This window comes from Mucor velutinosus (genome assembly GCF_035048745.1).
Source record: "Mucor velutinosus strain NIH1002 chromosome Unknown tig00000093, whole genome shotgun sequence".
Lineage (NCBI taxonomy): Eukaryota > Fungi > Mucoromycota > Mucoromycetes > Mucorales > Mucoraceae > Mucor > Mucor velutinosus.
In genome coordinates, this window is record NW_027041907.1 from 2,842,303 (window position 1) to 2,855,940 (window position 13,638).

At 40.1% G+C, this 13,638-nt stretch overlaps 5 protein-coding genes across 5 annotated transcripts; 2 read left to right on the plus strand and 3 right to left on the minus strand.

Moving 5' to 3' along the window:
- Window positions 1-5,132: 5,132 nt before the first annotated feature.
- On the plus strand, window positions 5,133-8,479 carry ATC70_002679 (uncharacterized protein; the record flags this gene model as incomplete). Its single annotated transcript, XM_064822049.1, has 5 exons — window positions 5,133-5,520; window positions 5,588-7,458; window positions 7,514-7,642; window positions 7,707-7,973; window positions 8,027-8,479. The coding sequence occupies 5 exons, from the start codon at window positions 5,133-5,135 to the stop codon at window positions 8,477-8,479; spliced, it is 3,108 nt and encodes a 1,035-aa protein (XP_064681735.1).
- Window positions 8,480-8,603: 124 nt separating this feature from the next.
- ATC70_002680 (uncharacterized protein) lies at window positions 8,604-9,248 on the minus strand (the record flags this gene model as incomplete). The annotated part of the gene is made up of 4 exons (XM_064822050.1): window positions 8,604-8,792; window positions 8,846-8,910; window positions 8,962-9,139; window positions 9,195-9,248. 4 exons carry the CDS (start codon window positions 9,246-9,248, stop codon window positions 8,604-8,606), a joined length of 486 nt encoding a protein of 161 aa, XP_064681736.1.
- Window positions 9,249-9,395: 147 nt separating this feature from the next.
- ATC70_002681 (uncharacterized protein) lies at window positions 9,396-11,299 on the plus strand (the record flags this gene model as incomplete). The annotated part of the gene is made up of 6 exons (XM_064822051.1): window positions 9,396-9,707; window positions 9,766-9,985; window positions 10,047-10,090; window positions 10,141-10,548; window positions 10,604-10,699; window positions 10,757-11,299. 6 exons carry the CDS (start codon window positions 9,396-9,398, stop codon window positions 11,297-11,299), a joined length of 1,623 nt encoding a protein of 540 aa, XP_064681737.1.
- A 56-nt stretch (window positions 11,300-11,355) lies between these two features.
- ATC70_002682 (KOW domain-containing protein) lies at window positions 11,356-12,045 on the minus strand (the record flags this gene model as incomplete). The annotated part of the gene is made up of 4 exons (XM_064822052.1): window positions 11,356-11,573; window positions 11,630-11,831; window positions 11,889-11,947; window positions 12,012-12,045. 4 exons carry the CDS (start codon window positions 12,043-12,045, stop codon window positions 11,356-11,358), a joined length of 513 nt encoding a protein of 170 aa, XP_064681738.1.
- Window positions 12,046-12,481: 436 nt separating this feature from the next.
- ATC70_002683 (uncharacterized protein) lies at window positions 12,482-12,853 on the minus strand (the record flags this gene model as incomplete). The annotated part of the gene is made up of 1 exon (XM_064822053.1): window positions 12,482-12,853. The coding sequence occupies one exon, from the start codon at window positions 12,851-12,853 to the stop codon at window positions 12,482-12,484; it is 372 nt and encodes a 123-aa protein (XP_064681739.1).
- Window positions 12,854-13,638: the final 785 nt, after the last annotated feature.

Sequence of the window (13,638 nt, forward strand, 5' to 3'; positions counted from 1 at the left end):
TATTGACAGCTTTCAAGCCTTCATATCTTGACATGTAGACCTTCATGAGCCATCGGAATGACACCAAGCAATCATACTTGAGTAGTAGTAACTTCCTGACGCCTTTGCTCAACTTTTTGGGCCAAAATAAAACATGGTCAATAATCGACTAAAAAGCATGAGGGGTACCTCATGGTTTTCATCGAAAAAACACACCTTTCTTTCCCCTTTTCTACGAAATTTTTGGTCAAACGGGGTGATTCCCTAGTTTTGTGCGGTAGTAGTGCACATTATGGTCTCTCCCATCTCGATAGTTGACAGAGTACATAGTCGCTATGTTTTTCCCTTACCAAGGTTTTTTTTCAACATAGAAGAATAACGTCAGGAGGAGCCAGGGTATGTAATTTATCACATATACCGAGTCTCTTCTGCTCTCAACTGTGGATGATGAGTTTCACTGACGTGAACGTTTGCTTTGTTGTTGGTGTGGTTCTGATTGCTCTCTCTCTTGCTTGCGGCTTCGGTCGAGTATCTTTGTTCTCTCGCGATAACCATCTGATCAAGTGCTGACAGTACTATCCTTAGTCAAATATCTCCTGGGCTCTTCTCATGAGAACACACTCTTTGCCCCAGTAACAATTCAAATTAGTAATCATGCCCTTCTTGTCCCTCTTGTGCACACACTTATATACTAGTCGTTTTAGGTAGAATAGTCTTTTGGTAGCGTGGTTAATAACATAATAAATACGAGTGGTAGCCTGCCTTCCTCCATACAAATAAAAAAAATTCATCGAAAATCAAACGATCGCATTTTTCACTTTGAAAATGAAGACTTTTACTATGGTTTATATTAAATCAAAATGTTTCTCTCGACCCAGAGCAACTTCTGGAACCACTTTTATGAGGTTTTCATATGCAAAATATGGCTATTTTCGCTAAAAACCTCATTTCAAATTTTATTAAATTACTCAATAATTTCAGTATAAATACTTATTACAGTTAGCACCATTGGAAGCGCCTTGAAAAGTACTTCAAGAATGTATTAGGAAGCGTAGGATGATCATCACAGTTTATATAGTCGAATATTGCAAATAGATTACAGAAGTCGAAAAAAAGACAAAATCTGTCCAATCTTGATCAGAAAAAACAAGCTGAATTTGAATTAATTTTAGCGGCGGCGCTGCTGCTGGCTGGCCCAAATGCCTTTCTGTTGATGGCAATGATACTTGCAATACTGATTAAATGGGGATCATGGAATTGAAAGGACAATTGCTTAGCACAAGTACTTTTTTTGGGGGGAGCTTTACCTCATGAAAATGTTTTTTGCAATGACAATATATCAAAATAGTCCTGTAGATCTTACACAAGTCCTGTATTTACTCATGACCAGCTTTATATCGCCATCATATTAAGAGCATCAGCAGCAGCGAATGATATGCCAATTCTATCATCAGAAAATGGCGATGGTGGTGTACAAATGCTGCATAAAACTTGAAACTTCTTTCACATTGTCTCAATAATAGGCTTCGTTTGATATCAGTGTAAGCAAAAAAGGATGCTGAGGGAGATGCCTCCTCTCCTCCTCCTCCAGGCTCTGATATAACCTTTCTTTTACTAACTAATAATTGGTTGTATAAAATCTATTTGATATACGTATCAAAATGTCTTCGGTGAGAGCCCGCAGGGCGACGCCGTCATCGAGCGTAGCGAGATAGATCGGCTAGTTTGTAAATTATACAGTAAATTACACATAATTCACCAAATAATTCACAAACTTGAATTATTGTGAATTATTCACGGCATGCACAATTGTTGTTAGTAGATTATACATGAATTATTTAGGAGGACATTTAACTGATTGAAGTGAACTAGACTAGATTCCCATCATAAACAAAGCCCAAAATAAATGTCATCTCAATCAAACCATGCTACCATCAGTAGGTAAGCATGCATAATACTGTAATAGTATTAGCATGGTGATAGCAAGGGTTAAATGCTCTAAAATAAGAGATGACAGATACTAAAGTAAATGTCAAGGGTATTGTAATGTGTTGTAACATAAATATACCTAAAAAGGATACAGGCTCAACAATAAAGAGCTATTCTTCACGCATGATTCAAAAACCATATATTGAAGTACCGTTCTTGATCCATCAGATCAACAACTAAATGACCCAACAAAAATATATAAAGTAATGGAATCACTGGCAGCTACTAAACTGCTGCCAGATAAGAGATATAAACCAAATAATATAAATAGAGATATATAATATACATTTTATTGCACATTATCCTAATTTCAAATAAAGAAGGATTTTAACAGTATCCTACCTGCTTTTTTAACCCCTTTTTACTGCACTGACAACACTTTTGGAAGCGAGCTTGAAATCAAGGTCTTGCTCTTTTGAAATAAAAGTCGTTTTTCGAATAGTGTGATGCAAATGTTTCTCGTCAGTGTGATGCATCGTCTCGTTTTACATTTGAACGCAACTTCCTGATCATCACTCATAGTTTACAGCATTTTACCATGGCATGTAAGCAGTATTATGCGTTTAATTTCATTGATTCGTTTAGAAGAGGCTATTGCCACTAGCTGAAAAGCTATTTCAGTATGTGATGAGGATGCTTTTAAAAATCACATCAAAACATTCATTGGTGTTAAGCACAAAGAATAAAAGGATTATTATTTGTAGCTTATAAAAAATGTTCGATATTATAAAAACAAGAAAAGACTTTTTTGAATAAGATCAGACATAAAAACTAAAGATTTATTGATAAAGACAAGCGTTATTCTATTTATACTAAGTTCTGAATGCCAAAGTAGCAATTTATCTTGTACAACGCTTATCACATCTGGTGAACCTCAGTATTTAGATAGCTGAGATGCACTTCAACTATCATAGCTTGTCCATGTTGTTGCACAACACAGGCATATCTACCCATCAAGAATACCTTAATCTTTATAGACAGTTGTAGCCCTTCTGGCACAACAATTGGAAATGCGGATGGCTGCAATCCCGCCATTGACAGTTGTTGTTGGCAGATTCCGTTGTGCCTGTCTTCATCACCAATAATTGGTTTTAATGCCGTTTGAGGGTTAAATCGAATGTGAGCATCCTCGTTGATTTGACTTCAGTTTTGTCGTTCTTCTTATTCACTCAGGAACTCATAAGCATACTTGTAACATTTTTTGAGTCATGCCCGGTGCTCGATAATGCTTTAAGTTTAATATGATGCCTCTGATTGGCCACAACGATATTTTTTTCATAGTGTTGGAGTTCAGTATACGAACGCATATATTTGATCTCCGATTTCCGACGTCTCTCCAGCATCAATTCAGTATCGGGCCGATAACGAATTTTTAAATAAAGTTTGGCAAATCGATACCGGACATCGGAGTTGAACACACGGATCATGTCTGAATTGATCGGGAGTAGCTCATGAAGTGCTCTACTAACCCAGCGATTTCGCCAATATTTAGGCAAACTTGGAGCTTCTAGAATGCTATACTGCTTTTATACATGCAGTGCCTGCAGAACAAGAGCTTCTTGCCACGAGACACCCTCATTTATACCATTAAAATCTACTTACACGACTCAAATTCATTCAGCGATAGGCACAAATTCTCGTCACATGCCGTTATCTACATTGTCTATAGCGGGCTCCGCCGAGGAACGATTCAAGAATGAAACAGTCCCCTTTCCAATATGTAATACGTACCATGTGGTACAATGGCCTGGGTACTTGGATGCTGGTACCTGCTGCTGTGTTCATCTCATACAGCTTTATTAGTCAAATTACACGAGGGTAGTAGATAGAGTGTAACAGTCTAAAAAAGCTGGAATGAAAGGATATCAACATTACGACGGACATGAAGATGCATTCTCCGTTCTCAAGATCATCAGCTAAGTAGGTGTAGAATAGGCATGCTCACATTGTTGGAAATGCAAACTTGGTAAATCCATGATACGAAGAAAAATTTAAAGATGTAAGATGAGAAGAACAGCCGTCATCATGCACACAAGACACAAACAAAAAGTTAAGATTTAAGGAGATGAAATCAATGTAAGTAGCATTTGCAATATAGCCCATCGCTTATCATGGCATGAGCTGTTACAAAATAGCATGATTTCTAGCACACAAATCAGGAAATCATGCTCTTCTGTGAGGTAAATAACAAGATTTAAGCTCGAATAATGCCCATGATCGATGGAGCAAAAATAAATCTCTTTAGAGTGTGGGCATTTCATGATGTACCACTGCTTCTGAAGTCCATGAAAGAGCTTGTCCTTGCTTATCAGGGTGGTCTTAAGAGTGTTTCCTTGGTACAAAGACACAATATAGTATCTTTGTTTGTGACAAGATGCTTCGATTCGAGGCCAAAAATCAAACAGCATTAGGGAAAAATGTCATTCAAGTTGGCAAATGCACATGGTCATTGATGACAACACAAACAATTCGATTATGTAAATCAACCGAGTAATAGTACATACACGTAATAAAATAAGCTATAGCTTTATTGAAATATGCAGGCCCTCAAATACTTTGTTGAGGAGAATGCTTTTCAACTTCATCCGACGAAAGATTCTATCATTCCCAAAGATGAAGATGGAATTCAATCAAAACAATAGCATAAACACACGGTTCTTTTTACATCGTTTGGTGCTACATTTACCCAAAAGTCTTAGTCTATTTGCGTTTCAAAATGTAACCTCCTTGATTCCGTCCTTGATAGAGATACAAGCGTGTAATCTCCAGCTGATTATCACCTTGATTGGTCTTTCATTGACATTGCTAGTGACGTTTTTTCCAAGTTTTCAAGATTCGTTTTTGATTTAAATTGACTTTTCTCTCTTTCCTCTGTGCTGATATTTTTTTCATCGTTTTTCGTTTGAGTTTTGTTGAGTTGGATCATTCGTTTTTTTCCTCAAGTTCAGAAGAAAAGGTAGGTCGAGTACCATAAGAAAGCAGGTATAAAGCCTGTTTTGTAATTGCTAATACGGTCTATTGGTAAAAATAGCATCCGTCTTTTCATTTACAAAGCAAGTTTAATTGCTATTGCAATCCATAGAGGATTTTCTTGCTTTATTCAAAGGCGAGAACATTAAAAGGAGTGATCAATAACTCAAACCATTCAATAGACAAAGATAACCATGATAGCCAACATCAATACTGGTATACACACAGCTTCAGATATCAGCAACGGCAGCAGCAACAATGCTCCACCAACGACACCGACTACGGAAACTCTTTTAAGCACATTGAGCGAAAAAGATCGAATTGTTTATGAGAGAAACAATATTCGTCTTCGGCAAATGGAAGCTGAGGTTCGTCAGCTAGCAACTTATGGTGGAGCTTGTGATGAATTACTGGAATGGCTGAGCGATGTTCGAGCTTACAATCCCTACAACGAGAAGGCCCTTTTAGGATGTATCAATGCCATCTTTGAGAAGGCATCCGAATATGGGCCTTGGTCAGGCCTCGAAATCCTGAAAGAAGCAAGTCAAAAGTGTGGTAATGGGTTATCTGAAAAAGGACGAGGTAATGCATATATTTTGAATGAATCAGTGTGTATCATGCAAAGTACTGATATGTGTTGCTCTATCAGCCTGCGTCAAGAAATGTTACGAGGATTTACACAATTCAGTGACGGGGAGAAGACCTAGCAATGGGTCTGTTGTGTCCACTGCTTCAGCGTCGCATCCTTCACCCGCCTCTTTAACTAGCAACAGATCTGTTTCGCACATTAACATCCTTGAATCACCAACAGCCAACAACACCTTCAACCAACTTGCCAAGCTATTCGATTCATCTCTTTTTCCACAATCACCTAACTCAAATATGGGGTCCCCAATGTCGTCACCACAATTCAGAGGAACTGATGTCAATGCTTCACAAATTGCTCCAAATCAAGCTGTAGCTAACAATGCAATGATTAATAATAATCATCTGAATACTTACCTACAGCAGCGAATGGCTCAAGTAGCACAGACCAAGCAACAACAGCAGCAGCAACAACAGCAGCAGCAACAACAGCAACAGCAACAGCAGCAGCAACAGCAGCAGCAGCAGCAGCAGCAGCAGCCATATCAACAGCCATATCAACAGCCATATCAACAGCCATATCAACAGCCATATCAGCAGCCATATCAATACCAATATCAGTATCAATCGCAACAACCGCAACAACCGCAACAGCCACAGATACCACAGATGAATCAACAGCGTTTCAATCCAGCTCAAATACAACAAGCACAACAAATGTACCATGACCAGTTTCGCAGAGCTCTGTATGACGAGCACCAACGCAGACTCCAAGAGGAGCAGCAGCGCAAAGCCCAAGAAGAGGCACAGCGTAAAGCTGCTGAATCAGAGCAGAATAGACTGGCGAGACTCAAAGAGGTACAAAGACAAAAAGAACAGTTTGAGAGTCAACTAAGATTGCAACAGCAACAGCAGCAAATACAACAACAACAGCAACAGAAACAGCAGGAAGAGGAGCAAGCAAGACAAGCTTTCGCAGCGCGTTATATGCAGATGTTTGCCCAAAGTTCATTACCTCCTGTGAATAACAGCATGTCGCAGTCTGTTTCAATGCCATCGGTAGCAGCTCATCTCCAAAGTTCAGCGTCCATGGCAGCAGCGAATAAGTGTTTATCCACTTCACAGCCGCAGCAACAACAGCAAGCTCTACCCGTCAATAACTACCATGCATCAATAGCAAATACCACACCTATCGTAGAAGCTCCCGTAGCGACCACCTCAGCCATCGCCCCCGTTTTCTTGGCTAGTTCAGCAGCTCCAACCGCCAACGCAATCGTTCCAGCAGTGACTCCTCCTGCTTCTGCTCCAGCAAGGCCAGCTGCAGCCACACCTACTGCTGCCTCTTCCATCTTCTCATCCAACTCACAGTATCCTCCTATGCAAGCAAACCCTTTGCTCATGAACACCGGCGTAGTTACCAGCAAACCATCAGCAGTTCCAACAACGCCTACAACGCCTACAACGCCGACAACACAGAGCACGCCTGTCAAAACTACAGCCATGAACACAAGCACTTCAAGTTATGCATCGCCATCTCTTGGTACAGTGCATATTAGTAAATTACACTTGCCTGGTGGTGGTAATGTTCATAAACCTGTTGTGCCAGCTGTCATTCCAGCCAGTACATCAACGTATGATTGGACAAGGCCCAATGGACAAGGTGACAAGGTTGAGTATCTATTCAAGGAAAGGCACGCCTTCCCATCATTCCGACTAGCGCATGGTGAGGTGATTACTCGAAAGCCATTCTACATTGGAAAAGAGGAGTACAGCAAGTTGTTCAAGAATCCAAATACAACACTCAAGGACTATCAGGGAGAGCCACCATTATCCTTTTTCGTCACTGCTTGGTATGAAGGTACACTGGAACGCAAATGCGATTGGCCTACTGGAGCCCGTATTGAACTGAACGGCCAGCAGTTGCCATTACAGAAGGTAATAGTGCTATTTTATCAATGTTTGATTGTTTTGCTCATCTTTTATGCATTAGAGAGAAAAAGTGATCAATCCAAACGGTGGCCCATCCACTATTACTGGCAAGGACAGGCCCTTTGACCTGACTCGCTTGTTGTTGCTGGATAAGAACATGATTATTATTCATCAGCCTAAATGTGCCTGTGTAAGTAGTTTTCGCCTTTTCTCTTTTTGCGTCGCCTTGAATTTATTCATATTAATACTGACAGGTCTCTTCCAAGAAGTCATATTTATTTGCTGTCCAAGTATGTAAGCGATTCAGTGAAAACTACATCCTCAATTCGGTCAAGAACAAAACGATCAGCATCGAGACGAGTGAGCGAATGATTGACGATCTTCTGGGCAGATTCCAGACAGAGAATGGTGATGATGACCTTATAGTTCTGCAAAAGTCTATCAAGATGACGTTGAAATGCCCTCTCACTTTCAAGAAGATAAAGCAGCCTGTGAGAGGTATCGAATGCAAACATGTGGATGTAAGTAGCAGACACCTCGCTTGTGAATATTAGTTCTCATCTTGTTTATATAGTGCTTTGACTTGGACGCTTATCTCATGGTCAACAAGAACGAGAATCCTACTTGGGTGTGTCCTCATTGCAACAGACAAGTAGGACCTACCGCATTAGCCCGAGACTTGCTGGTTGAAAAACTCTTGGAAACATTGCCTAAGCGAGCATCTGAGATAGAATACACTAGAGATCATACCAATTATACAATCACTAGAATGGAAGATCCAGATTCAGGCGATGAAGACGACGAGGATTATGAAGGCAAGGATGGTGCAGATGCCCGCAATGCAGGCGATATCAAGGCCAAACATGAGCAACTTGTGAACATGGCAGCAAATAACGACAATGTGATAGATCTGATCAGCGACGATGAAGACGAGGTCGATCAAGGTGCAACAAACCAGGCTTCTACAACAGCAAACACAAGCAGTAATATTCCTTCAAAAAGAAGCTGGGAGGCCCAAAATCACTAATTGCTCAGAATTAACATAAAAAAAAAATATCTATACCCTCTGAATTCCCTCCTCTTGTCAGTTCCCAATGTGTATACAAAATGTAAAAAGTTCAATAAAGTGTCAAGGAGTTTACTATGATAGTTCAAAGTGTGGTAAAATAGGAATCCAATGTATTGTTGCCAATCAACAGCTCATCGTCCACTGAGATTAACAGTTGAGATGGATAGATGGATAATCCCTTGTATGAAGTGTGCACTGTGGGTTTCTGATCCTCTTCAATTTCTGCCTGGTCGTCCATGTCTTCTTGCTCTGCAAATATGAAAGAATTTTCCTATCAAATACAGTGTCAGCATGCACTACACTCCAGGCGAGTGGAGATCCTACTGATTTAATTAACGTTTGCTGCGTATTTCGTGCTGTAAATCTGTATAAAATACGATAGCCATCCACTGTAAAATGCCATTAGCCGTTGATTTCGTTTCTCGCACAGCACAGCTTACTGTAAATGACACGGTTTGCTTCTGCGTCTTTTTGTTTTTTATTCGCAGGCGAACTCTGCTCTGCTACGATGTAGTTCAAAATGACAGGATACAGCTCTTTGAGGACTTGATCATGCAATCCATTTTCGTTATACCAATCTATTTTATCCTTTGCAACGTACAAGACTACACGCAAGGCCTATTGGTAGCGCTATGAATACATTGGGACGCATCCTTTGCGTAGATCTACTCACTGTGTTCTCGGTGATGGCAAGGTGAAGGATGTTGCGGGTATGTTTGATGACCATTGATAGCAAATAATAGAAGAGAAAATGCGTGAAACAAGGTTTTGCGCAGAATTTAGACAGGATCTTCTCTAAAATCCATATGCCGCTTCAATCGTTAGTCGACACCTTTTTCTTCTCTTTTGTTTTTTTTATCACTCTTATCACATCATGTCTGGCTCAGGGTCAGGCTCTACACCCAATTTACAGCACTCTGAGTCTTCTTTATCATTGAGGACTCGGAAAAGCAACCAAGATTTTAGAGTTTTAGCCGCTGAAAACCTAGCAAGAAAAGGCTCACCTTTAACCGTAGATGAAAGAGTGTTTGGAGCACCAGTGGCCGATGATTATGAAGAGCGTGATGAGCTACTAGGGAACGGAAACAGCGAAGTGATTGAAATTGGAAACTATGATGATGAATGGCAACATACAAGCAAGAAGGATGCTCGTAGAAAATGGTTTAGATGGCACTATGGCACCAGAGTATGGGATACAGATCTGTGTATATCGATTCGTCTTTGACTCAGCCCTATCTATCTAGACATTTTGGAGTCGCTTGTGTCTGGTGCTGTTTGGCGTGGGCTTTTTTGGATTTGTAGCCGTGCTCGTTGTCAGCGAACTCGATAGAGAATCAGAGGTGAAATCACATCTCTACTTTAACGGCTCAGCTTATTTTGATTCAACTGTCATTTATATTTCATTGGATGGGTTCAGAAACGATTATTTGGATAGAAAAGTTACACCAAACATTGATCTAATAGGTAGGCTGCAAGCCATACTGTAATGTTGCAGACATACATAGTTGACAATAGCAAATGATAGCTGAGGAAGGCATTCGAGCTGAATACATGATCCCATCTTTCCCAGTAAGTGTAGCAGCGACTGATCAGCACAACAAGTTCTGACAGCACGTTAGTCAATCACGTTTCCCAATCATTGGACTTTGGCGACAGGTCTCTATCCTGAAGCGCACGGTATTGTAGCAAACGAGTTTTATGATCCAGAACTGAGAGAGGATTTCATACATAAAAACGCATCTATTAGTGGCGACCCCAAGTGGTGGGGTGGCGAGCCCATTTGGATTACTAGCAAAAACCAAGGAAAGAAATCTGCTGTCATTATGTGGCCAGGATCAAATGTGCCCATCAAGTCTGTTTCACCGGATTATTACGTTCCTTATTCGAGGGAAACAACAGCTATTGATAAGATGGATATTGCGCTAAACTGGCTGGACATGCCCATCGACCAGAGACCACAATCCATTTCAATATATATACCTCAGATAGATCAAAAGGGCCATGGAGGAGGTCCTGATGGAAAACAGGTAGATATCAAAATTCGTTTGTCGGATGATTGGTAGATCACTAACGCAGACATAGCTTAATGGGGTTTTGAGAAGCATGGATGATGCAGTAGGACATCTCATGTCTGGTTTGACAGAGAGGAACCTGGATAAGCATGTTCATCTAGTAGTGGTATGGCTACAACGCTGTATTTGATTCTTCATTGTTGATTCGATTAGCGTTAAATAGGTCAGCGATCATGGCATGGCAGCATCAGACGAGTCTAGACTGATCTTTTACGACAAGATTATATCTGCAGAATCAGAATCCTATCTTCGTAAGAGAGAAGCATGGCCACTGCTAGGTCTTCGCCCCAAAGACGATGCCCCTGAATTTGCTGTGGATCAAATTTACAGCGAAATTTATCAGTACACCAAAGAAATAGAAAACCCTCATTTTCAAGTGTACAAGAGAGAGAACATGCCCGCAAGATTTCATTACAACTCGACAGAGCGTATTGCCCCTATTGTTTTGATACCTGACGTGGGGTATACCATTATTAAAAGTACAGATCGCCATGGGCCCAAAGGTATTCATGGCTATGACAACATGGCACTCGAGATGCGAGCTATTTTTGCTGCTAGAGGGCCCAAGATAGATGAAGCTTACTTACCTGGCACAGTTGTCAGCCCGTTTTATAATATCGAAATGTACAAATTCTTGACAAATCTACTCAATCTCAATGCCGCACCCAACAATGCAACATTGAATGGGGTATTTAACAAATTGTAGCAGCTTGGAATAAACAATTAGAGATTTGCCAATCATAGAGTATATTTTATATGATTTCAAATATCTTTTGCATTGTAAGATGTAGGAGACAAAGCAAAGCTATCCGTGAACGCTGGCGAGGTCTTGAGTTTATGGTCCTCCTCATCATAATTATCATTCTTCTTGATTGCACCATATCCAGCATTCACATTGTTGATATTTCTATTCAGGTACATATGCAACGATGAAAATGCAATATTCAAAGCACCACAAAAAGATACTAAATTCGATAGGACTAGTTTACAGTTGGGTTGAGCATCTACTTTGTAGTTATCTTATGTCAAACATTACCTCGATCATCCTCATTTGAATAGACACCTAATACTGATATCCTAGTCAAACAGGAAAGAATGGACAGCATGAAATTGGCATTCATTCCTGTTTTAATCTTCATTTTCTTTCTTGCATCTGGCGGCTTAATGGTGTAGGCGTAAAAGAACAATGTCATTGACAAGCAAAAGATGATGGTATTGCAAGTAAGCACTACATAAGACTATCATTGGCAGCCTTTCAGTTTCCATTGCAAAACCGTGTATCCATCCAAACTCACCTGAATGTACTCGGATGTCCTTACAAAGTCTCTTAATGGGAGAAACTCATGTACATCGACTATATGAAAACACAAGTTAGTATCGTACTACTGCAGTTTACACTATGGACAAACCATACTCACTCGCCTCAAGAAGCACAATGCCTTCAGACGTCATTGATAAATAGAGCATTGCAAATGCCTGGATAAAACTGCAAGGCAGCTTTTCATTTGTTTCAGACATAGTGGCCGTTAGAATGAAGAAAGCAAAAGTAATGAACGAGCCAAAAATGTAACTCTAGATACATTTACGCCTTACTGAATTTGTAAAATCTCGTCTAATCTGGACAAAATAACTGTGCTACGCAATTGCTTTGATGAATCGCATAGATTGATTAGCTTTATTAGAGATTAAGGTAGATTTTAGTTGTAGTATATATTAAATTTGGAGATCAAATTGACTTGAAAGAGAAATAAACTTAGCAAGTACTTAGGCAAGTTGCAAGCACTGACTGAGTGGGTTGGCGTGCAAGTGTATGCCAGAAAATTATGAATAACATAGATGAATAGCCCTGTGTATTCCACGACTCGGCGTTTGGTATAGGCTTACAATGTTATTGCCTGCCAGATCGAGGCGGTGGATTCAATGAATCGCTATTAACGCCACCGCTGTTTTCGACTCTGCTCGCATTTTCCTCATTGACTGCCTCGTTGTTAGCATTACAAGCATCTTGAGTAGCTGTAGTAACAGAACTGCGGCTCTGTAAAGACGCTTCAGGAGCTGAAGTGAGTACATGCTCGCTTTGGTCGATCTGGATGTCTCCGTCTGGTGAAATGACTTTGGTGTACGTCGGTGGTGGAGGTACTTCTGAGTACGGGGGTAATGTGTAATCAATCTCTTCATCATATCTATGCAGTGAAGATGTACGATGGGTATTCTCTCCTGTGGGAGTCCTCTCGCCTCTACCTTGGGGCTGCCCTCTCATTCTGTTTGTCCTTTCAGTCCCTGATAATGCAATTTCTGGATCAGTCAATGGACTTTCACTTTTGAAAAACCAAAGGGTAGCCCATGTAATAGTTGAAAGACAAAGAAAGAACGATGTTGCATTATAGACATCTATGGTCATATACCTTAGATGAATCGAGATAAATGATGGGTAATTATACTTACTGAACCTTTTGTCGTCTAGTGGCATGAAAAAGTTATATTTTGATCTCAACGCAATGGTGGCGATCAGTGGTGTCAAGATGACTAATGTAAGTATCTTCATCAGGAATCTCGGAATTCTTTCTATATATCTAACAATTATTATTGATGCAGCTATTTCCGTTATGGTGGATGCCATTACTAGATTGCTCTTTGAAAAACAGAGTCAGTACATCCCTTTTGAGAGATCAAATGGATTACTGTACCTGCACTATGTAATCTGTTCCCAATGTCTGATTTTCAGGCTTGAATCTGAAGACTTTTATTTGCAAAAAGACTGATCAGTCCATAGTGATGGCTTTATACTAGCTCTTTTCTGTTACTCACTTATCTCTGTACCGAAGGTGGCTGTTGAAAGGATCAAAGTAATGTATGCCAACTCTCTAAACATTTTTTCTTGCTTTTGCCACCGAACAATTGAGACGAGGAAAGAAAAGTTGGAATATCTACTGCAATTGGAAAATAGGTGTTTTTTTCTTCTTAAATACTGTTATACACAACTATGGGAGTGTCACGGTGTAACTGTGACACATCCACTACTTCAAGACTCATGATAGAGAGAAT